Raw genomic sequence first — 25,978 nt, 5'->3', positions numbered from 1 at the left:
GAGGGGGAGGAGGAGGGGAAGTAACATTGAAACAGGTGAAGAATAGCAATAATTGTTCTGTGAATGCAAAGACTTTAGCCTGCTTCTTCCTCGGGCCCCATGTCCTTTGCAAACAAAAAGTCAAAATAACTACTAAGCAGTTTCAGCAGATGCTGCTCTGAAAAGGCATGGGGACAGACACGCCAGCACAGCTGAGTCTTTTGAATTACAGCTGAACTGGTTGTGCACAGCCAGTTCCAGGAGGGAAGATCTCCTGAGCTCTCTGACACTGTTCCTAATAGCAGCATACTGTACAGTGGGTGCTACATTTAAACTGCAATTCTTTGGAGATTTTTTTTTCCCCCCATCAATGCTAATTGAAGATTGCATTTCTGTTGCACTAATATAAATGTTGACCTTGGAATGCTAGAAAGTTTGATATCCTAATAGGAATCTTGCCTAGATGGCTAGAGGGTTGTCCTCAACACGTGTAAGGGGAGGCATGCAACTGAGGCTCTGGGAGTTTTTAAAACCAGGAAAAACTATTGCATTTACTTTCCTTGGCCTCCAGCTTAGCAGGGGTCATTGATTTTTGCCAGTAATTGCTGTAGTAGAGGAAATTATTCTTGCTGCTGTATATGAGCACTCCTGACCTCAGTAAATGACCCTTCATACAGCCAGGAATTCCTAGTCAAGGAGGGAGTTTTCATTAGATCCTATAAACCCATATAGCAAAATATACCCATAGCAAAAAGATGCTCCTTGTGTGAAAAATAAATTCTGCTTGAACCTGAGACTAAAATAGATAGATGGCCTGTTTCCATGTGAGAATCCTGGGTGTTTATGAATTTTCTCACCTAGGGAGCCAGCCAATACTCTAGCCAGAATGTATCACGATAAAAATCAGTGCCTGTACTCAAAGCAGGACATTCAAAGAGGCTACACTGGATCAATAGCAACACTAGGATTGAGTGAAGGAAAGGCAAAAGTGGTGGATGAAAGCACTTCACAGAAAATACTCCTGGCTACTTGAGTGGGAGAAAGCACTAATGTGACTAGGGATATGCATCTGGTCTTGAAACAACACAGTGCAAGTCCACAGCTTTCTGAAATGAAGTACAGATGTGAGTTTGCATTGAATGTGTTCTCTTTGGGAAATTCAGAGCCACTCAGTGTTTGTGTACAGACTTTTGTCCTTGAGAAGGTAGTACCATGTTCTTTTTTATACTTAAAGGTCTCCTTTGCAGTTCAGTCTTTTCAAAGCTTCAAAATGATAAGGGGTCTTCATCCATGATGCCAGAAGTTGGGGGTGATGAGAGCATGCAATAGCCCTGAGAGGAGAATGGATGCAGGTGTGTCAGCTTTGCAGCTCCAGGTAAATAACACCAAAGAGTAGTTCAAAGCACAGTTTTCAAAGGTGCTGCTGCTGTGTGCTCTGTCTGACCAACATTGCTGTTCTTCATCATTTGGTGATTTTAGATACAGTATATTTGTAAGTCCAGTGTGGATCAGTGGTCTGAGTTTTCACCAAGTTCCTTGCCTGGTGAGAAGAACTTCCTTGTGCCTAGCTCCCTACGGGGCACAGGGAACCATACTCTGTTCAAGAGTACTAGTCATGTGCTCTTGCCATATAGAAGGTTGCATAAGCTGTGTGAAGAATGTATTTGAGAGGAGGATTTTGCCATTCAGCGCAGTTACAGAACAAATTGTGTGTGTGAGCGTGTGCATGCATGTATTTTCTGATCCACTTTTGCTAAGTGGCATCCTCTTCCCACTCCCCATATGGCAGTTGTGACTCTATCTTCCTCTGGGAAGGTTGTTTAGGACTCAAGAGGCTTCATTTACCAATAAACAGCATCTTGGCAGCATCTGGGAAGTGCTGCCTCTCTCCTAGAAACTCTGCCTCCTCACCTTCCATCTCCTACAACAGGCAAGGCAGGTGTGAATGATCTCATTGCGTTGTGGTGGAGGTTACGTGCAGGCATACTAGCAGCATTCTGTGCAGAGCTGGAACATAGTATTTCTGAGTGCTGATACAAAGAGTGGTACTTTTGATCTTCTGGCTCTTTGGTTGTGGTTTTGTGATTATTTTTTGTTGTCATTGTTTGGTTCTTTGGGGTTTTTGCTTTTTTTTTTTGGTGGTTTTTTGTTTGTTTGGGGTTTGTTTGTTGGATTTGTGGTTTGGAGGTTGGGTTTGGTTTGGTTTCAGTTGCATGTATTGCTAGCTTGGCTTGCTAGCCCAGTAGAAGGATACTTACATAAACCCCAATGACAGGCAGGAGGGTGACACCATTGGGACTTTTGGAAGCATGGGCAACATCTCCAATTCCTGCTCTTCTCTTTCCATTGCTTAACAGCCAAAAGCCACTATTGTAAGCTTAGATGAGATGAGATCACTGCCAAAAGGTGAGCTGCTATTGGTTCTCAGCTCTTTCCAGACAGGGGTGTGCATATGATTTCATTACATCGAGATAATTTTTAGCTGTTGTAATGACCCATTGGCAACAGCCATCATTTTGAGTAACCTCATAGACTCCTGAAACAGTTTTAATAACCAAAGAGAAAGGCTGCTATGAAAGAAAAGAGGAGAGTGCAGTCATAGAGGGGAAAAATGTGCAGTGTTACAGACAGCGAATGGCATAGTTGGGCTGTGTGGGTCTTCCAGGTAATAAGGGAAGTGTGGTTGGGCTTTATCTCTGCGGATACTGTTAATGTGATTCTCTTGCAGTTTCTTCAAACTGAGTTAGGGAGGCTTCATCAGTATCTGTTTGCAGGCCAAAGTGAATGACTTTGGTTGAATCTTAGATCTGTCCATAGCAAAATCTGTATAAAATCTCTTATAATGACCATGACAATAGCTGATGTTCTCATGGATTCATCACCCAACCTAAAAGTTCCCCAACATTCATATAGGTGCTTCCCTCCCTAGAGAGCTCAGTATTGACACAAGATGAAATTTTCCTGGAAAGACTCATTGTACTGGGCATGAGTGTACCCACTTGCCTGTACATGCTGGGTGCTTGGAGACATTTCTCAGAGAGTCAAGCATATACAGTTGATACATAACAGTATAATCTGTGTGGGAGGTTTTCCCAGCAAATAATATGGGTGGTGGTGCTGGAGAAAAAGTCCTACATTTGGATTCAGGAGTAGTAGTGGGATTGCAAGCTCTAGGTGAGCAGTTGCACTTGATGACCTCAAAGGTCTCTTCTGGCCTCAGCAGTTCTATGGTTTTATACTTCTGTGAAATAATGAGAGCTCTGAGGTTTGCTGAAGCTCTCTGTTACAGGGTCAATTTTGAGGGCTAGACTTATTGCCATAAATAATGTACCTATAAACCCTTTTGGCTTGACATTGCAGTTTTTGTCAAAGTGTAGTTTAGGTGTTTTGTCCTTCCCCAGCCGCACAGTTGTGCTACTTTCCACATCTGGCTTCACAAGCATGCTATTGTGTGGTGAATCCAAGCAGATAATTGCTCCAGCTGAGAGTCATCAGCCCCTTCCCTATTACTTTTGAACCAGGTGAGTAGGCTACATGCTTGATAAAGCTGAAATGAGTGGAAGAGGGGAAGGGAAGGAGAAGATTGCTTTTGGCTGACAGCTTTGGTCCTGAATGTGTGTGAGTCTTGTTGCACCACATCCTCACCCACTGCTGCTGCTGAAGTCTGATTTTCCCAGGAGTGCCATGGAAACGGTAGTGTTACAGCAGCATTTAAGGAGGGCTGTGGTGAACCAACCCTCTGGTAGCAAATAGAAAGTTTCAATTAGAAAAATCAGTGGGAAAATAAATATCTGCCTTGTTGCAATGCAGTTGTTATCGGTAGCAACCCCAAACAAATACCTTTGTGAGGGAGTTGATTTCCACCCCATTAATCAGCAGACAAAGACTTGTGGGTGTGAAGCTAATGTTTACAGCTGGGGTGCTATGAATGGTGTGTAATCAGTGTGCGTATGCTGGGTCTCAAAGGTTGCAAGCCTGATGTAGTGAAACCACTTTAATGAGGAGCAAGAGTCAGTGTCCCAGGTTCCGTGAGCATTCCTTGGCCAGTTTGATTTCTTCTGGGTTCTAGCCCACTTCCTGGAAGAAGCTAGTAGTAATTCAGAGAAACTCCCTTCAGTGTGGTGGAGAGAGTTTACAAAGTGTCTCCCTTGTGTTTAGAAGTGGCGTCTGTCTGAGCCAAGGAAGGAAGGAGATAGGGTGATTGATGTGGAACCTGGAGGAATTCAGCCCATTGTGGTATGGAAGCTACTAGGAAAACCATCATAAAAGTAATGCTTATAAAGTGAAAGCTGTTTTGTTGGGAGGAAGGATCAGTGTTTTCTAACTCATTGGCCATTGGGATCTTGCAGCTTGTTTAGTTTCTGAGTCCATGAGCATTTACAGTCCCACATCTCACATGGCTACACCTGTGCCATGCAGTGTCCCCAGTGTAGACACAGCATCTGCAAACAGGAGGTGTTTTGCTTCTGCAGCTGCATGTTTGCTTCAAGCAACCTAACCTGGGCTGGCAAAGGCAGGTAAGCTGACTCATGACTGTAACTGCATCCCCACCAGGGGTTTTCTGGGCTTAGCAGTGTCTCCTACAGTGTGTCATCTCTTTTTCTCTACCACTTCTACACAGATTCCAGACCTGTGCTAATAAGGCCCAGTAGCACAAAAGAAGCCTGACTCATGTTTACTCCACATGTAAAATGTAAAGTAGGTGATTGAGGAAATCAGGGAAGATTGTGCTTCTGCTTCTTGGCAGCCATTTCCTTTAGCTATGGAAGAAACTTAGGCAGCAAAATGAGAGTTAGTTGGAAGCTGCATCCCATGTTCCTATTTTTAAAATCCAAATTTGATAGTAGGACAAAAGCAATAGTAGGAAAAAAGTTGATTTTCATGCTGGTTTCTGTAGGCAGTTCTCTATTTCTTTGCACAGCAGTGTGGAAAATTAGAGTGTATTGCTCTGGCTGCTGTATTGCTTGGCTATAGAGCTGCTTGATGGTCTGAGCCAAATAATGTCTTGTTTCTGATTACTGTCTGGCTTTTTTTGTTTTGTTTTGTTAGAAATGTCCTCTGGTATGAAAGCTGCCAAGTTGTGATTCTCTCTAACCTACACTGCATGCAGACACCCAAATGTGTCTGCCTCTGAGAACTTCCCAGTTGGTTTGATCATGGGCTGAGGACAGATGGAAAGGTAGAGATGGACCTGTTACATAAGTAAGACCTTGTCACTGGATGCTCAGAAGAGTGGTGGGACTTACCTTTGACATTGGGTACCAAATAATTCCAGAAAGGGACTAAACCACATATGTCTGGGTGCAAGGAGAAAGCCCAGCTGAAGGCTGCCTTCTATTAGTTAGTAAACAGTTAGTTGCTGTTAGTCAATGGTGCATGGTCACTGTGCAGTCCATAATAGCATGTGCAGAAGCACAGGTTTACTGTTTCACAGTATGTTTGACAACACTTTTAAACACATTTGAGGTCTAGGGAGATGGCTTAGATTTCGCTTGTTTTATAAAAAGAAGGCTTTTTGGTGATCAGATTGTATCTCCAAATAGCTCTGAGCACAAATGAAGCTATGGGGTGCTCTCTTCCTTAGTCAAGCCCATAAACCAGGTAGTTGTGTTATTTTGTACTTCTGTTTGAGCTCCCAGTTCAAATGGTTAACAGCAGGAGTGAGAGGAAGGCTCCTGACTGAAGAGACTGCATGCAGATCAGAGCTGTAGTGACACAGGAATTGGTAGCAGCAACTCCACGTGTGTTGCTGTATGTTTGCAAAATGTTCCTCCTTTCTTCTGTGGAACTTTAACAAACCCCTTGTTTCTGTCTGTGACCGTTTGAGGCAGTGCCTTTAACAAAGGGACACCATGGCCGAATGTTTTATAAACAAAAGACAGGTCTAAACTAATTTCATTGGTGGAGAGGCAGAGCACTGCCTTAAGTTTTGATTCCCAGAAGGACTTGTCTCAGTGCAGTCTTGCACTTTCTCCTTTCACAGCTTGCGGCCTCTGGGCTTTCAGCCAGACTGACCTTGAGCAGATAAGGCCTCTACTAACACATAACTGCTTTTAATTAACAATTATTCCTTTTCTCTCTTTCTAACCCTCTGTGGGGAAAAAGGGGAGAGAAGGGGGTAGAGGGGGAAACCCTCCTCAGCAGAGGAGGGAATCTCATTCCTGTGTTACTTTGTTATATATTCCTGTGTATATATTGTAAATACTGTAAATTGTGTATATATTCCCCTGCATTTCCTAAACTGTTTTTTAAATACAGCACATTTCCTTTTGCTCATCCAGCTGTGGTTTTTTTTTCTTTCTTTCAATTTTCTTCCCTTCACTTTATAGGGGGGGGAGAAGGCTGGGCCTTCCCCTCAACCCTCGACACTGTCAAACCTTTCAATTTTTCTGAGAGAAAGGCCCTTTTCTTTTTGTGTGCAGTTCTGTGTTTTGCTGAGTTAGGAGCTGTTGCTGATTGCTGCTTCACTGTGTCATCCTGATCATGAAAATTTCAAGGCCAGGCCTATGTGGCTGCTTCTATAACAGCAAAGAACACAGCACAGAACACCCCTGGGATCCTCTGAGTATATGCATTATGCATGGATGTACTGGTATTTGTCTTTGGTTATATGATCAAATACATTTCTTTTGTATGGCATTTCTACTTCCTTTAGGGCTTGGTGATGCTCCCATTGAAACTGCTGACTTCTGTAAAGCAGAATCAAAATCTAAGAAGAAAGTAGACACAAAAAGGCAGTGTTAAATGTATAGGAAAGCAGAAACTTGGCATTTGCAAACTTCATTGTTCAGCCAAAATGACTGTTACTTGTTTTTCTACTTTCAAGCAGGCAGACAGGATGCATGCAGTACATATATATTTTACACCTACACTATCTTATTTTATTTGTGGTTGGGGTTTGTCTGTTGGTTGTTTTTTTTTTTTTGTTTTGTTTTGGGGTTTTTTTGTTTCTTTTCTTGGGTAGGCTTTGAGCAAGTAAGTTATTCTTTAAACTTGGTAACACTACAGAGAATTCTTCAATTATTTTCTTCGTGCATTTTAGCTTAGTGTATTTGGATGGCCATAAGCTAACTTTGTAAGTGATTGGGTGTTTGAAATTTTTGAATAAATTGTGGTACTTTGAAATATCTTGTCAGAAAAAGAGGTCACCCTCTTTCCTCTCGCACTGTCTCCTTGGGACCAAAAAACCCCCAAAACAACCCCAAAAAATTCCCACAAGCCTCCTTATGAGTGGTGGGAGGTTGATTTGTAAAACAGATGCTGTATAGAAGTAATTGAGTTGAAGCCGCTAGAAATATGTACAGGGTACACAACATCTGCGGATTTCAAGATGTATTCATTATCCTTCCAGAATTGAGATTGTAATTATGGGTCCTTTATTTAAGTTTCCATGGTGATACAGAAAATGTTCCCCCTTGTCCTTTCCTAATCAGGACACTTGTATGTTTGAATGGTGAACATTTCCCTCTCCTATGGGTAAAGTTAGTTTTATTAACACAGAGATATTAAGCTGACATGGAGCAGTCTGCTGCTTAGGCAGAGATTCAGCAGCAGACGTATAAAGCGTTTGCTACAGCTTCCCCAGTGCCACCATTTAATTAGCCTGTATGCTTCCAAATACTGGTAAGGAGTAGCATCCAGCCTCATCAGAAGTGATGCAGTCACACTTTAGGGACTGGTAGAGTTGAAGTGAAAGTCAAGTGGCCAGTAATGCATCAAAGAAGGCTGAACTCCTTTCCTCCATCCCTTTACCCTTCCCCCCCCCATCTTACAGAAAAGGCTCTGCTCTGTTTTGTAGGGAGCTGCATGCGGGTCACCCCAGGAGTGCCTTTAATGGGGAGGTCCATGAGTGCTGCATTCACGTGGCCTTTGTGAAATTTCTTGAAAAACAAGAATTGCACGTGATGTTAATGCAGGTTTATTGCAGTATGCAGCCCTGTGGCCACGAACTCAAGATTTCAATGTTACAGCTGTTTTAGAAAATAGTGAAAGAGATGGTTTAATTACTAGAGATGATATTTGGCTGAGGATTTTTGGCAAGCTGTTAGAGTGAAAGGTGGACTTTTAATTTTTATCTTGAGTGCCCCAAAATGTGTACACATAAATAGAACTTAGCAGCATTTAAACTAATTTTGTAGAGATTGCATGAGCTGCAAGTAGTGAATTAACAGTACAGTAGGCTGAAAAGGAATGTTTGGGTTTATGTGTTTCAGTTATTTGAATAGATCGTAACATGTTGAGGCCATAGGGTTGTTCCAACTTGAAATATTTTTTATTTTAAAAAAATCCAAAGAAACTAATTTTTTACAGCTTACATAAAAATAATCAATTTTTATGATAGCTGGTGGCTGACCATTTACAAACTAAACACTTCTTCTTTTTTATCAGTATAGGAGCACTTAGCTTTTTCCTCCAATTGAGAGCAATTTTCTAGAAGGAACAGCAAGCTTATTGTCAAACTGTGGCAAATCAGAGCAAAGGGTCAAATCTGCCAGCATGGTGGCATGGAAGAAGCCAGCTTCCTCTGGGCTACTGGTGGGAGCAGTTTGCTACAGTACTGTCAGCTTCCTTGCTCCATCCTCTCTGTTCAAGGAGCTGAGTGCTGTCTTCCATGCAACAGCAGATAAATTTATGAAGCAGTGACAGTAGTTGCCATTAAGTTTATACTGCACGTTTTTAATAGACCTACCTGGATCCTGCTTTTACACACTGTGTTAGAAGAAGTTACTTTCCCTCCCAAACCAGGCTATGTCACTGAGAAATCTCCTCTTGACCCATTTGTCTGCAGTGCTCATTTGTTCAGCTGCTTGAGTTTGCCATGGTGATTATCAAAGTGATTCTTGGCAACTGTATCATATACTCCATGCTCAAAGCAAGCAGTGGACCAACCACACTTGGCAGCTGGCTTGTTCGCACCTGTGTACACAAACATGCACACTGACTGCCTGTTGTCCCCACCACTCCCTTCCCTGTGCACGTTAAGCCTAAATGTCCTTCTGTTCTGCTTCCTTGATGCCAACGGCAGAGAGATCAGCAGAATGCCTCTGCATTTTCATCCTGACAAAGCAAGGCCAAGTATATATAATATGTATTGAACCCTCCTTTCCTCATCTGGCAGATACTCAGGCACTAATTGAGGGTGCAGTCATCTCATAGTCCAAGCACACGTGGGTAGCAGGAGGGAAAGGGCACTCGATGGGATGCGCTCAAATGCGTATCTTCACTTTTAAAGGTTACAATTTACATTGGTCTCCCAAGTTCCTCTGCTGCTAGCAGATGGAGTCAGAAGTGCCTGTGAGCCACGTGATGTATTTATGTCTTCACGACATAAATACCCAGAGCAAGTTACATCTGAGATGCTTTTTCTGCACAAAAGAAGTTCCCTCTCCACCATAACAGAGTTGCAGAGAGTGGAAGCGTGAAAATGTTTGCACATCTTTTGCTTACTTTGTCTTTGCACATGCTAATGATTTTACAAGTGGTTCCCTTTGTGTCTGACTTTTGTGTTCTATTCTGTTCATTTTTTTCCTGTTTTTGTATTTTTCCCCCAATAAATAGGGTAGCATGCAGGGTTGGACAAGGTCTAACAGCATGTAACTGTTGCTGATACAAAATATGATACCAACTCTCCAGAGGTTTGAAGAAGCAGGCAGTTCGTAAGTTTATTCCCCTGTCCTCCCTAAAACCTGGGTTCCTTTTTTGTCCCCAGAAGGTCCACCTGAGAGCTAGTAGTGTGCCATGTCATCTGGCTTCTTGGCCAAGGGCAGCAGACTGTCTAAAGCCCAATTTGTGTTTTTCTCCAGTAAACAGTTAAAAGAAAGATGAAGAACAGACAGCAATCATGAGGGGATTAAGCAGTTTGAGATCTCAGTGTCATGTTCACAAAGTTTTGTCCACAAAGTATCTGAAAAAGCAACATCACCAGGTCTGGAGTGTGGACCCAAATTCAGCTATTTTTTTCTCCAGCCATGAGGAGTACTGTACAGAAGCATCTAAATGCAAAGATATTGTTTGCATGAAATAAGATTAAAGAAGTTGTAGTCTAAGATCTGTAGCTTCAACATGGAGAGGTTCTCTTTTTGTGGAGGACAAACCCTGAATCTTGCTTTCTGTCTTACTAAACTCAATTTCCTTCTTGGTTAACTGCATCTCATTTCTAAAATATGTAGAGGGAAGAGTCTGGATCCAAGCCCTGCTGAAATCCATGAAGGTCTTTCCATTAACTGCATATGGCTTTTGAATTTTGGTTCCTAATCCACAGGGATTTTATTGCCAATTTTGCCATAATAAAGCCTGCAGGACTTCACTCTGTCTTTGATCTGTGCCACTTCAGTCATTCCTTTAGCAAGCCTTTTAGCAGAAGTTGAATGTCTCCTTTTGTAACAGCTTTGCAAACACAAGGTGAACAGTGAATGAATTATGCTGCGCCGTTTGCCAGCGCATACGCCAAATGTCAGCCAATGACACAAACTAAAAATTTATGGCACAGAAAGGAAGACTTTTATGATCTTCTATGGACTAATGTAATGACTCTCTTGTACAAACAGATGAAATGCATTTTAAAATGTAGCTACTTAGAAGATTGGCCTGAACGTATTCTAAAACCTGAGGAAGTTCATTAGAGGGAAGAGCTGTGAAAGTGCCCTTTGCTTTTAGTTCCGTAGAATGTTTAAATTTTGAAATACTATTGCTTGGTTTTAGTGCATCCTCTCATTGGAGCAATCATGTCAAGATATGGATTTCCACTGAACTCTTCTCCTGGCATGACATGGTGCAGAGGTAGTACTGTTCAAAAGCCATTCAGAAACTAGTTGAAACCAGATGCTGAAGCCTCCTTTCACTAAGACATTAGGCTCTTTGCCTCATTCCTCACAAAACTCAAGATTAGACCCTTCGTTAGGAACAAATGAATAGAATCTATCTTTGAGTATGTCAGATCTCCTTCAAACCCAGAGAAGGTTCTGAGGCATGTAGAGTGGCTGTTATTGGATGTACAGTGACAACTGCACACACCCACAGCTACCAATATGAGAGATTTATATGGGAGAAAAAAAAAAAATGAGTGGTTGAGGTAAATCCTGGATAATCCCACACCCTGTTACCCTCCTCCCCACCCCCAGTTGCTGCTCTGAGAACTCTGCATGTGTAAGTGTCCATTCTGGCCCCTAGCTGGTGCCGTGATCACAGAACACAGAAAGGTTTGTGGGTGTAAAGCCATCTCTGTGCCACGAGGCTGTATCAAATATTGTTTCAGCTGAACAGATCCTGTGAACCTTTCTGGGTGCAAGGGATGAAGGACCTTTTGAAAGTGCTGAGTCCAAAGTGGAATCATGGCACTTTCAGACTTTCTTTAGACTCATACTGAGAATTTTCTCCTCCTTATGTTCTCTTATAACAGAACTTTTACTCATAGCTGGTAGTTTTCTTTTCTTACAGAAACAGAAATCTGCAACAAACGTAATCATTCAGTGAAGATGAGCATCTCAAAGGGCCCCAAAGAGCTTATCTCCCACTCAGCCTTGACATACGGCAAAGTCTTCTCACGTCATGTTCTTACATGAGCTCTTCCTTGACCCTATGTTTCCCTTATAAATGTGACAGTCTACACTTTGGATTCATTTAGCTTTAACTTTTCACCTGTTAAAAATATTTATAGTAACCTGAATAGCGATTGGAAAGAGGAGTGCACACTGCAGGAAAGAAGCGTTTGAAGGGTGCTCTGGGGAGCTGAATGGCTTGGATGCCAGCTTTGCCCACAACCTCTCCACAAATCACTCTGTTAATAAAGAGCCTATTTTAGTTCTGGAAACACGGAGTCTTCTCAGGCTATTACCCAGCATGTGGTAAATTAAACAATCTTGGCCTGATTGCATAATGTCACTTGAAATTTAAGATCCCTTTTCTCTTTAACCCTAAAAATTTACCAGCCTTTTTTGTTTAGATTTATTGTAATTAGATAATGATTCTGTTCCCATGAGGCTCTTCTGGGAAGTTTTTCAGCAGTTTCTGATGGCTAATCTCAAAATAACCAAGGGCAGGAACAGTGCTCAATCTCCCTGTATCTGGTTTGTTCAGTGCAAGGGAGGACATGGTGCTGTGGTACTGCAGAGTGATTTGGAACTTGAGCTGTAGCAAGAGCCAGGCAAGAGGATTACTGATGTATGAAGTCTCACTAACTTGTATCTCTGCTGCCGTTACTGTCTTTCAGGAAGGGGAGTTTGAAAATCACTGCTAGTAGCTAGGACATTTTCAAGTCCTGAAGTACGTAGATACATAATGAAATCCTTTTTTTCTTCTGGACTATATTTAAACAGGTTCCTAGCTTTCAGCATGTGATTATGTCTAGAAGAATGTATCAAATTCTTTCATTTTGGAAAATCACAACAAAAAGCCATACTTTTTCTTATAAAAGTATAGCAAACATCACCTTGACCAGCACAGGAAACAGGCACACATTAAACTTCTCATCTCAATGTTTCTTTGCTTGTCAATGAACTATGTGGTGTTAATTCTGCATAATCTACTAGGCTTCATCTTTGAACTTGGGCGCTGTGTTTTAGGAAGTAATGAGGCTGTACTGGACATTCCTTTGCTACATTGTAGTGCTTTATAGAAGAGAGAGATTGTGTATCATTGAAAAAGAAGAAAGGTATTGTAGGTTAACCAGGCATTTACCTGCCAATGTGCTTCATGGTATTTTCCAGACTCATTTTCATTGTGTGATGTGCTGCCTCTCCCTGTACCATTGGAAGGATTCTTCCATAGCCCAGCACTTGTTATAGTCCTATTTGTAGATGATGTTTATCCTTTCATCCAACAGAAGTAACAGATTTGTTCCTAGCCAATTCTCCAGCCTTGAATACAGATTTCCCTGATGTATTGGTGAGTTCTGTTTCCCAGTATTCCCCTTGCCTCTTTCTTGGCTTGTGAACATGTGTGAGACCACAGAGAAAGTTTGGGGGGAAAGACTGGGAAAAAATTAATCCTGTTCTCTCAGTGTACAGAACTAGCTGCCCTTAATTTTACAGTTGGCTGTTACTGTTTTGCAGGGACTTTTGGCTCATTAAAGTTCAGATAGTTAGATAATGCTGTCTCAATGGATATCCCTAATGCGTGCTTATTCATGTCAGGTATCCATAAGACAGTTGACATTTTCTTCCTTAAAGATCTCTCAGGTAAATTACAGGCATTTTACTGCTCTGACCTTTTCCTTTACATGAAGAACTTCTGTTTTCACCATTTTTTTTTTTTTTTGTGTGTGAACATAATGTTAGAATGGATGTAATTGGAGAGGTGTAGCTGTTCTAGTTTGGGCTATTACCTGAAATGATCCTCTACTACTGGTGTTTATAAGTGATTATCTTTTACCAAACTACTTCAAATTTAAAGGAAAAAAAGTCAGACTGTTTCACTGAATGGTTTTGGTGAATCACCTTTTCCCTTCCTTTCTCTGAATACTACATTTCCTTTGCATTTTGTGCAGTTTGTCTCAGGAAGATGACTTGCTCTATTAATATATTTCTGGAGTGCTCCTGTTATGAATAGCCTTTTATGGCTTTAGTGTAGATTTTGAAAATTCCTCCATTATTGATCTAGATATTATCCCAGCAGGAGTCAAAACCACAAGACAATTGTGTGAGGATAATTTCTTACTACAGTAGCATTTTATTCTGAAAGCCTGCTGTGTGCTTTGATGGATGACCCACTGTTTAAAATGTGTATTAGACACTGGCTTGCTAATTAAATGCCTTAAGGAGCGCCTGTACCCACTCAGTCTCAGTAAATTTGTGGGATTTCTGTTATTTTATTTCATACTTATGTTCACTTCTTCCTGTTTTCTGACTTTGTAAAGAAGAATGGGAGTAATGGCAAAAAATCAAATTACTTTCTACCCTCACTCAAGAGTTTCAGCTCAGAACAGAGGCAACACAATGAGGTTTCAGGACTATGTCTGCCAGATGGGTGGCTGAGGAGGAGAAGAGGTAGGTTTTCCATTTCAGAAGGGAGTGAGAAGAGCACTCACTTGGAATTTGAGAGATCTGGACTTGGATCCCTCTTTTCTACTGAAAGACATCTCCCACATCTCAGAAGAGGACCATAATTACAAAGCTGTGAGGTGCTTTCAAACTGCTCTGTTGAAGTGCCTATTTTACTGGGAGGGAAAGTGTGAGATTATTCATACTTGAAGAAAGGGGAAGAAGTTATTCTCCTAATCCCTGAACTGTTAGATTGAAAGAGCCCCCCTGGAGAAGGGCAGGGACTTGTACACATCCCCAGTAAATGTTTCCTAAGTATAATCCCCACCCCCCTTGTTGGATTCCTTTATTTGTTTGTTTGTTTATTTTATTGAGCAGGTATGAATCAGAAACAGCATGTTTGCTGCTAAGGCCAAGCATTAAACATCTGCTCAGAAAGGTTTGTGTCTTTTGTTTCAGATGGAAGGCTATGTAGAGAATCATAGTATAGCTTGGGCTGGAAGGGATCTTTAATTGTCTAGTTCAACTCCTCCTGCCATCAGGTTACTCAAAGCCCCATCCAACCTGACTTTCAGTGAAGGGGCACCTCCAACTTCTATGGGAAACCTGTTCCAGTGCCTCACCACCTCATAGTAAAGATTTTCTTCCTTATATCTGCTCCAAATCTCCCTTGTTTTAATTTAAAACCATTACCCCTTGTTCTGTCACTACACTTCCTGTTAAAAAGTCTGTCCCCATAAGGACAGTAAGGGCTTCCCAACACCTTCTCTTCTTCAGGATGAACAACCCCAACTATTTCAGCCTTTCTTCATGGAAAAGATCTTCCAGCCCTCTGACTATTTTCATGACCCTCCTTTGGACTTGGTCTAACAGGTCCATGTCTTTCTTTTGCTGAGGACTCCAGAACTGAACACAGTATTCCATGTGGGGTCTCAGCAGAGTAGAGAAGCAAAATCACCTCCCTTGACTTGCTAGCTACACTGCTTTGGATGCAACCCAGGATGCAGCTGGCTTTCTCGGCTGCAAGTGCTCATTGAAGGCTCATGTCCAACTTTTTGTCCACCAGTACCCCCCCAAGTCTTTCTCATCAGGGCTACTCCTTTCATCCCCCAGCCTGTATTGATACTGGAGATTGCCCTGACCCAGGTGCCAAACCTTGTTCTTGGCCTTGTTGAACTTCATGAGGTCCATATTGGCCCACTTCTCAGGGTTAAGTCACTCTGGGTGGCATTCCTTCCTTCAGCTGTATCAGCTACACCGTGCAGCCTGATGTCATCTTGTTGAGGTTGCGATTGATCCTGCAGCCAATGTCCTTAATAAAGATATTGAAGAGGTCCTGATATGGACCCATGAGGGAAACCATGGTGTGTTCCTGATCTCTATTTGGATATTGAGCTACCAACTGCAACTTTTTGCATGAGATCTTGCAGCCAACTCATTATCAATCAGACAGTCTGTCCATCAAATCCATCTTCCTCTAGTTTAGTGACAAGGATGTTGTGTGAGGCCATGTTATAGGCCTTAGAGAAATCAAGTTAGAAGACATCTATTTTTCTTCTAGCAATGCAGTCACTCCATTGTAGGTGGTAACTAGATTCGTCAGGCAAAGTTTGCCCTTTGTGAAGACGTATTGACTGTGTCTAATCACCTTCCTGCAATCCATATACCTTGGCATATCTACCAGAAAGATCTGTTTCCTGATCTTACTGGGCTCAGAGGTGAGGCTGACTGATGGGTAGTTCCTTTAAAGAATGGGTGTGAAGTTCCCATTTTTCCAGTCACTGAGAGCTTCACCTGGACTGCCATGACTTTTCAAGTATGATGGCAAGTAGCTTAGCAACTCCATCATCCTGTTCCCTCAGGACCCTGGGATACATCTCATCAGGTCTCATGGACCTACATATCTTCAGGTCCCTCAGAGGGTCTCAAACCTGTTATTCTTCTACAGCACCTGGGACTTCATTCCTCCACTCTCTGCCTTGACATTCAGGGTCTTGAGAGATATGAAACTCTCAATCGCCAGTGAAAACTAAGGCAAAAAAGTTGTTGGCTACCTCAGCCTTCTCTGTGTCAGTTGTCACCAGGTTCCTTGTCTTATTTATCAGGTCGGGAGTGAAAACATCAATTCATCTAAACTGAAGCAAAGAAATAATTTTCTATTAAATGCAGCAAAAATTTGGAGACCAAATTTGAGGAAAAAATGAAAAAGAAAAAAAAAATAATTGTTCTATATTAACAGCCTTCTTGAGGAAAAAAATCTGCAGATCTGAGAACAAACAAGCAGGTGGTCTTGTTTAGTCAGGGGAGGTGGACAAGATGATCTCCAGAGATCTCTTCCAACCTCAACCATTCTCTGAAACCTCTAAACTCCAAATAGCTGTGTTTGCAAAGGAAGTCGTTCTGTTTTCAGTATTGTTGATGGCTGTCTGGAAGCACAACTTGTTTTCTTTCACTGTATCTGCTCCTCACTTATTTGAAAGAGATGGAGGCTAAATCTAGCTCTTTGTGTTGCTAAAGCAAGGCCTGGCATCAAATGCATTAGGAGGAGGAAGGTCCCTGTTTCCCTCTGAAAGTGCTTACAGAACACACTCAAAGCCAAATCATGATGTTATTATCTGTATCCCTGCAAATATAATTATCTGTATCACTCCACCCAGAGAGCTCTTACTGATGCCTTCAAGTAGAGGAAAGTGCCCTGTGTTCAAAACAGACTTCAGTGGTGCAGAGAAGGAATCTGTGGTGTGAATCACAGAAGATTATTTTGTTCTCCTTAATGAACCTTACTTTATCCCATGAAGTGAGTGTGTAGGATTAGATGAATTAAAACTAGTAAAAGCAGACAGGAAACTGGAGAACACGTCTCCCTTCAGTTGCCCTTGGGACAATTTATCCCAAGCATGGGATTTGGAGATTTCTAGCTGTCATATGAGCCTGATCATGCACACCCAGGCTCACAGAAATGGGTGACAGGGTCATGTTGTCTCCATGAAACTCCTTTCCTCACCAACATCATTCCCTTAAAGGCAATGCTAACTTCTGTCCTTTCCTCCTTCTTCTCCTCCTGCACAGAGGGAAATTGCTGGTAGCTGTTCATCAGGCCTGTACTGTGCTTTTCTGTAATTTGTCCAAGCTGTGTTTTCATAGAAGCAATTGCTCTGAGGCTGCAGAGAAGCCCCAAGGCACTTGAATATCCCAAACACTCCACTGATAACTGGATTTGGTGATTAACTTCAAGTAAAGGCAACTGGTTTCTCAGTTCAGGATGGGGTGAGAAACAGTTGTGTCCACTCCATCAGATGCTGATTTATATAGGATTTGTTATTTTGTAAGTTGAAGTGCTGCAGTACTCATAAACAGAAACTATCTCTTGCATACACTGGAAATTGGGGGGGGGGGGGGGGAATAAAAGAAAGGAGAGAGAGGCACATTTTGGGAGTTAGAGGGGGAGGAATTTATTCTATTACTTCTGAAATTATTATTTTTTTACTGAACATTGTTAGATCTGGATGGACTAAGCCAACTGAGTTACCAAGACAACCTATCCTGTCGTGAAGATGACCGTGGATCTGTTGATTCAGGAACAACAGCTGAGAGTAGGGGTGCTGGGCAGCATAAAGGGCCTAGGATGGAGGCTGGCATTGCTGATGGTGTCAGCCAACAAGCCACAGAAGGACATTTGGAAATGGAGACAGCATTTACCAACCAGGGATTTGAATTAAATGATGCTACTGACAGCTCATCGGCCTGGAGTCCTGAGGTATGGTGAATTGTCCTTTATTACATACAGTGTAAGCTTTTGAAGGATATCAGGGGCCAAAAAGGAGGAGAAATGAAGTGAAAGTTGGATCAGCACAACACAAGATAATGGTACTCCTGTGTGCATGAGCATGCACCTCTGTGCGTTTTGTCCCTTTTTTCTGGTATTTTACCTCTTGCTACTAGCACTCATTCAGTGAAGCTGTTTTACTGTTTGATTTCTGACTGCAATCTCTGAATTGAAATTGGAGCCATTAGATGCCTTTTTTTAGCTAAAAGCACTCCGGTTGCCAGCACTTTGTTACTGGCCCTAGGTGCAGGGGGTGTGTCTAGGGACGTGGTGTGTGGTCACTGGGTCGGATCTGTGCCTCTTTTTCCAGGTGGTTTCTATGGCTTAGACAATGGGAAACATCTGGAAAGCTGGAGGCAACGAGTGGGGGTGGCCCACGACTTGGCCAAGTGACCATCACACTGATCTCAATTGATAACCAGGCATCCTTCCAGGGAAGAGGATAGCCTGAAAGCTTCTCTGCTTTCCCTTACTTATGTATTTTTATTTTGAAGCCTTAAGAAAACATTATAGGTTTTAAGGCATGGTAAACACCTGGTGATTTAGCATCCCCCTTTTCTCTCATAATCTTTCTGTGTGACTCTTTGTTCTTTTACCACAAAATTAAATTTCTGAAAAAATATCAGCTTGCATCAAACATTAAAAGATCAGCTAAAAGGTCACATCCTCTGTCTGAGTTAAAAGAGGCTGCTCTTCAGCTGTGGAAATTAATACCTCCATCACACTCCGAGCAACAAAGCTTTGAGGAAAAGGTTCCTTTCCTCAGAGCATGCTGTCTGCAGCCAATTAAAGAGATGGAAAGCAGCTCCTTGGTGCACATGCTCCAGTCCTAAGGATGTTTTGAGTAACATTTTGTTTTGCTGCACAATCCAACCCCACAAAATACTGCGTAACTTGTGGGAACTCAGTGTGGTGGCAGCGCTGGCCTCTCTTTGTTGTGTGCCTCTCACCACACAGTTTGCCTGCCCACCTGAAGCTCATGTCTCCTTTTACATATTTGATGTATGTTTGCCATGGTTTGCATGTGCCACAGTGTCTCCACCGTCCTCCTGTATTCTTTGGAATGCATCTTTCGTTTTGCTCCTGGCATCTACATTTTGAAAATGCAAAGAAGGGTTATAGCATCAGGGGGCAGATATGCCCAGATCCCAGCTTATCTGCTTACAAGCAGCTTCTCATCCAAAGGTATTGTGTGGATTAATGAAAGACTTTTTATTGCAGGAACTAAATGTTCTGACATGCCAGAAATGTCCAAACATTATTATTCTTAACTCAAAGGACCTTTCTTTAGAGACAAAAATGATAATTTTATGCCCCTGCAGTGGAACCATAAGTACCATTTTAAGCCTTGTCCACGATTAGCTACTCTTTCAGGTTTCTCTGTCAGAAATGGACTTATTTTACTTTGTGAAGTGGATATTGGCTGTCCTGAATGACCAGGTTAGACATACAGTATCAATCAGTATACTCAGCCTGACCTCCCAGCAACTGTGCTGGGAAGTGGGAAAGAAAGAAATTCAGATGAAGTACCTTTCCTTGAATTCCAGTTTTAAGTGTCTGTATAACCAGTACCTTCACAAAAGACTTATGGCCCCATCTGAACTCTGAAAGCTGAGGGGAATTCTGTCAATGATTTCCACAGAAAGGTGATTGCATCTGTTAGGTTTGTGGTCTGAATACCTGTAACAGAAATGAGTCCTAGGTAGCACCGTGCTCTCTGAAAGTGTCAACTCAGGAGTTGTTTAAAACTTGGTTGCCCACAGAAAGGTCATTACTACAATTAGGCATTTCTCTTCTCTTCTCTGTCTGTAGTTCATGCAGTTTTCTCTGCAGTGGATGTGGCTGCAGCTATAACAGCACAATTAGAGATTTCCTCAAATCCAGATACCTTCTAGCTGTCCTGTCAAAAACCAGATAGCTGACCTTCAGTCTGCCCTACAAGCTGCCAGAAGATGAGGTATTCAGCCCTATTGGGGCAGGAAAATGCCTCTTGGATCTTTGTACCTGTGGGTTTATGATGATGCATGGGAGTTTGTATTCTTCGTCTCAGGCACGTAGATGAAAGCAAAGCTATGCCTCAAGCACAGTTGTCTCCACGCTTCAGCAGCAATTCTCAAATGTGCCTTGATTCCATCTCCTCAAAGCAAATGTGCAGATGAAAGTGGGGTGGGATGAGCATGCGGAGTGGAACATGAATCAATTGCAATCCCATTGCATTTCCTTCTTAAATATTATTTCATCAACCAGACCACAATAACCTGACAGCTACACAGCGGCACTTGACGTTTACATGCCATCACATTCTCTCCAGGCAACCTGGCCTGCCTTGCATTTTTGTCTTTGCAGCCTGCTGTTCTTACAGAAGGTGTTTTTTTCTGGGCAACCAGGTCATTTCATGTGTTGCCCAGGGGTTAATCTTTCTCTCTGACATTGCTTCTGCAAAGTGTATGACAGCAAGTCTCCAGCACTAAGGTGCAAATGTGGGCTTTCCTATTCACATGCACAAATGTTTAACAACTATGAAAATATTAAAAACCAGAGCTTTACTTGTTACGGCAGATGAGCCTAAGCACTTGAAAAGTAGATTGAGAGGAAGTAGATATAAATGCTGAGGTTTGTCCAAGCACTTGTTTGAGACACATACCACCCTGGACACTTCTCAAGAGAATTACATCAGAAGTCCTATGGCCCATTATCTGTACTCTAAACAATAAGATACTTATGTTGAAAAGAAATGTTACTTGAAATGGGAAAGAAGATAAAAGTTTGAGGAGGAGGATGACTCAGACCACTAGTGAAAAGCCTTAATTCACCTCCTGGCTATTAACTGAAAATCTTTCCCTAGTACAGTGTATACTCATGTTTAAATACAAATCATTTATCACTATAGCAACCCTTTTGTCACACAGAGCACATTCTATCTCTAAGATAAAAAAGCACTTTTGAACAGAAATGCACACGCCCACTCATCAAAAGGCAAGGTGAGCATCCATGTTTTTTACTTTGTTTTATCAAGATGATATTTGTTTTGGAAGTAGGTGAAAGATTGTGTGTGAATCGGTCTGCACATGTTTTGATTGTTTATTCTGAATTTTTATTCTGCATGTATTAGTACTAAACTGAGCAGAAGGAACAGACACGTCTCTTGGGATACATAAAAAGGAAATAAAAGATCAATGTGTATTTAATCAGACTGGTTTTCTTGATTTTCATTCCTTTATCTGTTTAAAAACTATTGAATTACAGGGTAGCATCTATAAAAGGCATTTACATTCCACAAAGAAATTCTGACATGATGATTTCCTCTTGCATCAAGTTGAACACAGTGCTTAATATTTTTGATTTCCAGTGGAATGAAATATCAAAAAAACGTAGCAGGTTTGAGTGAATATTTTGATTTTGGTAATGTAAAAACTAAAAGACTTTATGGGGGAGAAAAAAAAAAAAGCTTGTGAAGATTCAAAGTAACAGGCTGCTTGGTCTTTTTTTTTTTTTTTAATTTTATTTTTTTTAAAAACAGATGAAACCAAAAAAAATTTATTAATGCATCAAAACTGACATCAACAAAATTTTAACCCCCCTTTATTTTTTTTTTTTAATTAGTTTTTCCCTATGTAGAATTTTTGCCAAATTAACAGTCTTCCACAAATCATTTAAATAGTGTTGAAACTCTTTGTTGGTAATGTTGCAACAAGTTCTTTTGCTTACTAGATTGTATTGGGAATATTATCCATAATTGGGCAATTAACCATTAGTGGCCTTTCAAGAAACAGTGGGATCCTTATTTTGCAACTGCCTACACTTGCAAGCACAAGTGAGAACAATTTTTTTAAAACAGATTTGGAGTCACAGAGGCACTTGAACTCCAGTGGAGCTTTTCCTTCTTTTTCTTTGCAGGAACATAATGAAGTGAACAGTATACCAGCTCATCATAGTGCTCATGAACCCATTTGCAAATGTGGTGATCTAGATGTCATCTTCAACTATAAAGCCTCAAGTCAAAAGCTAGTAATTACTATCTTGGAGGCCAGAGATATCCCAGACAAAGACCGCAGTGGTGTGAACGCCTGGCAAGTGCACACAGTCCTGATGCCTAGCAAGAAACAGAGGGGTAAAACAAGTGTTCAGAGAGGACCCATCCCCATGTTCAAGGATAAAATTACCTTCAGTAAGCTGGAGCCAGAGGAGTTAAGCAGCCATGCCATTCGTTTCCGTCTCTATGCAGTGCACAAGATGATTGGAGAGAAGATGATGGGAGAGCAGTTATTTTACCTAAGCAACATCAGCCAGGAAGGAGAAGTGAAGTTGACAATGGTCTTGGAGCCAAGGAGTAACTTGAGTGTAAGTTTGATGAAAGAAATATGGAGTCCGCAGAAATTGTTTGTCTGGTGAATGGGAACCAGCTGTACCTGATATCTTTCATTCAGGGCTGTTAGGGTACAACTGGTGGACCTGTCCTTCTGTCATTTCAAATGTTATCAGTAAGGGGAAGCACAGGGCATGTTTTCTATACACAAAGCTGTGCCTAATTAATAGCTGCTCAGCTAGCAAGCTTACACAAAATCGTGTAGACATCTTCACAAGTCATTGAATGCCATGCCATGCAGAAATAGAATGTTGGTCCTGGAACCACCAAGGCTAATTACACCTTAAATTCAACAAGGACAGTAGTTCTTCTGGACCTGTACTACTGCCAGTGCAAGTGCTGCATCATCTGGCACTAGCTGTTAGCTTGTGGATCTCTGTGTTGTGCATTTTCTGTGTTACTGGGAATGCTTAGTAATGCTCCTTTTCATGACAGATGGAAGTGGAGAGGTGGGTCATGTGAGGAGGAGCTGGCTGTGCTGCTTCATAGTTTTCCATGCACATCACAGTTGTATCCAGCTCTGTCTATGCCAATCAGTTTGTGTAGTTGAGCTCTGTCATGATTCTTTGTCTACAAAAAGCTCAGTGAGAGGCTGTGCACATGGAATGAATAAAACATGATACTCTTTCTGAAGAGGCGGTAGAGAGAGCATCATGGTAGCAAGGAAAGAAAGTAAGAAAATACACAGTATGTGGGGAAAAAAAAAATCCCCAAACTGCAAAATGCATTCCATCCAAAAGTCATTGTCAAGGAGATTTACTGTGTATTTGATGTAGTAGGATGTATGCTTATCTCAGAGGCTTTGATTTACAGTGGTGCTAACACATTATGCAGAGTTCCTCATCGTTATAGAGAAAGTTCAGAGATGTGTTTTTGTAAAAGTGATGCTCTGATTCCTCTGGTGCCCCATCATAGTTCATTCTTAGTCATTGTCATTTCTTGAGAGAGATCTTGCTAAACAAGGCTAGAAGGTATAAGCTAAGGGAGGGTGGTGGTGAACATCCTGATGAGACTTTCAGTGCTCTTTCCCTGCAGAGTGCAGACTCTCAGCTTAGTCTGTCAGCAATCTCTCACAGTGATAGCGCTTCTTCAACACAGTCCCTGTCGCATGGAGGGGTGCCAGAGCTGCTCGTGGGATTGTCGTACAATGCCACTACAGGGCGGCTGTCAGTGGAGATGATCAAAGGCAGTCACTTCCGAAACCTCGCAATTAATAGGCCGCCTGGTAAGTACTTTCACTGCTATTAAATGACACCATTGAGTCAAAATTCACTTCTTATTTTCTTCCTCAAATTATTCAATTATGTCATTTCTGAGCTGGGTTTCCTTGCACTTTCTGACTGAAAATTAAAAGCATTATTTCCAATACATGTGCTGGTAAATTTTATAGTGTAATTGGAAGCAGCTGATGGGGCAGTCATACCTGAATGTCTCTTTTATTGCATATATCTCTACAGCATCTGATTGTGGCAAAAGTGCTATTATACCCAGAGCAGAGAGTAATTCTCAGCAGATCTGTAAAATGTAAGAAGAGCATTTCAAGTGATTATGTTACCATGTGACCTACAGAGGCCCTGCCTAGCGCCATTAGGTTTTTCCCAGAGCTATACTTTGGTTAGTTCCCTTGCTGTGCTGCTGAGCACTCTGTGACCTGGTGCTTTAGGCCCTTTGGGGATCCTGCTCTGTCGGATTCCCTGCTGCACAAGGAAATCTTCTACAGAAAGAACATTTGAAAATTTTTCTGGTTTGCAAAAGATGAGCTCCCTTTTTCCAATACCTAAAAGAAACCGTGGAAGTTGCCTTACAACAGGTTTAGTTAGTGCTTGAGCTGTGGTTAATCCTTGAGATGGATAGTGGGTGGATGGTCCTAATTCCGACACTAAAGATGGGGCCATGCAGCCTTAGTGTATGATACTACCTGGAGAGGAGGAGACTCAGGGGTGACCTTATTGCTGTCTACAACTACCTGAAGGGGGGTTGTAGACAGACAGAGGTTGGTCTCTTCTCTCAGGCAACCAGTACCAGAACAAGAGGACACAGTCTCAGGCTGCACCAGGGGAGATTTAGGCTGGAGGTTAGGAGGAAGTTTTAGAGAGAGTGATTGCCCATTGGAATGGGCTGCCCGGGGAGATGGTGGAGTCACCACCGCTGGAGGTGTTCAGGAGGAGACTTGACAGGGTGCTTGGTTGCATGGTTTAGTTGGTTGGGTGGTGTTGAATGATAGGTTGGATGCAATGATCTTGAAGGTCTCTTCCAACCTGGTTTATTCTATTCTATTCTATTCTATTCTATTCTATTCTATTCTATTCTATTCTATTCTATTCTATTCTATTCTATTCTATTCTATTCTATTCTATTCTATTCTATCTGCTTTGCTGCCATGTTGCCTCATTGAAGGGTTGAATGCACTGCTGTGTTTGATTTTTGTGATTTAGTTGCCTGGTTGTCAAAGGTAATAAGCTTTAAGAGTTCTTTGCACTGACTGGATTTAACATTGTGTCTCCAGCTTGCAAATTGCAAGATTGCTTTTGCAAGATGCTGTGTCTTTGGCCCACAGCTAGCAAAATATTTCAGTATAATTTCAGTATTTATAAAACTTAGGTTTCTGCTAAACTGTTCTTCAGTATATTACAGAAATAGTCTGTATCATCAGTCAGTCCCTCAAAGAATTAAGTCTATGCAACACTAAAAGACATGAACCCAGTCTCAGTAGCCCTAGCTAGCCTTGTATTAGCTGTGGCAACACAAGCCTCCAATGTGAGCTAGAGGAAGACGTTTTCTTGTTTGCATGCACATGTTTCATTAAAAGGTTTCAAGTTGGGACCTTTTGAGTAATTTAAAATAAAGGTGGACTAAGATGAGAAATTTACCACATGCAAGCAAGCTCCCTGATGTTTATATATACTGCAGTATAGCTTCATAGAATGGTTTAGATTTGAAGGGACCTTAAAGATCATCTAGTTCCAGCCCTCCCTGGCACTGTCAGGGACACCTTCCGCTAGATCAGGTTGCTCAAGGTCTCATACAACCTGGCCTTGAATGCCTCTAGGGAGGTGGCACCCATGACCTCCCTGGGCAACCTGTCTTACCACACTTACTGTAAAAAAAAGTCTTTCTAATATCTAGATACATCCTAAAATAAAGTAGTGCAAATACACTTTTTTTGCTGTTTTGTTTTTTGTTTTCCTGGCATGTTTCCATGTATCTACTTGTAGTATTAGAATTTTGCCTTTTAGCTGCTTGAAGATGTGGATTATGCAGCACTTCTGTTCTTAAATCAGGCTCTGTGCAAGTTGTCATGTGTCTGACTGGGTCAGGCATCTGTAATGGCCGCCCTTTTCCCATAAATGAAACTTCCTCATTGCATAGAAATCAAATAATCACTTTCGAACTTGATACCTGCAACATTGGAACCAAATTACTGACATTTATTGTCACTCTTCTAACAAATGTCTTTCTGGGTGCATTTTGTATAGTTCCATGTGTTGCAGTAAGCTGAGCAACCCTAACACTCATTGTGAGTGCTGGGGAGTAGTTTCTGTCCTGGGCCTCTGGTGGGATAAGGCTTGGCAGATTAGCCATGTGTGCACAATTAGCTTTCAGCATGGGAAAGTTCAGCTGCTTCGATTAGGTGTTGCATTCATTTTTTGAGCTGGTGACTGCACCAGAGTGCTGTAGTGTGGTTGGCAGTGTCTTTAAACCTGTGAAGCGTTTAGTGTTTGATGAGATGAGAAGAGGGATTTTATATTAGGGGAGAAATTGCATTCCTTGATAGAGTTTTAATTTTAAATTCTGCCTGAATTTTTCATTTCTGTGTTTGTAGAGCTTCTG

At 41.7% G+C, this 25,978-nt stretch overlaps 1 protein-coding gene across 6 annotated transcripts in view; it reads left to right on the top strand.

Moving 5' to 3' along the window:
• Positions 1–25,978, top strand: part of SYT16 (synaptotagmin 16) — a 110,896-nt gene that overhangs the window by 72,670 nt on the left and 12,248 nt on the right. For 5 of the 6 annotated variants that reach the window (XM_068148936.1, XM_068148932.1, XM_068148935.1 and 2 more), the window contains 3 exons: positions 17,456–17,712; positions 21,679–22,122; positions 23,183–23,372. In XM_068148936.1, coding sequence (XP_068005037.1) covers positions 17,581–17,712; positions 21,679–22,122; positions 23,183–23,372 — 766 coding nt within the window. In that variant the 5' untranslated portion in view covers positions 17,456–17,580. The remainder of the gene's footprint in view (positions 1–17,455; positions 17,713–21,678; positions 22,123–23,182; positions 23,373–25,978) is intronic. The other variant, XM_068148934.1, reaches the window with a different exon arrangement.

Source organism: Melanerpes formicivorus, unplaced genomic scaffold (assembly GCF_026170545.1).
Source record: "Melanerpes formicivorus ecotype bairdi unplaced genomic scaffold, bMelFor1.0.p_v2 SCAF_17, whole genome shotgun sequence".
NCBI classification, from domain to species: domain Eukaryota; kingdom Metazoa; phylum Chordata; class Aves; order Piciformes; family Picidae; genus Melanerpes; species Melanerpes formicivorus.
Note: the sequence above shows the minus strand (reverse complement) of the source record. Positions and strands in the feature narration are given on the sequence as shown.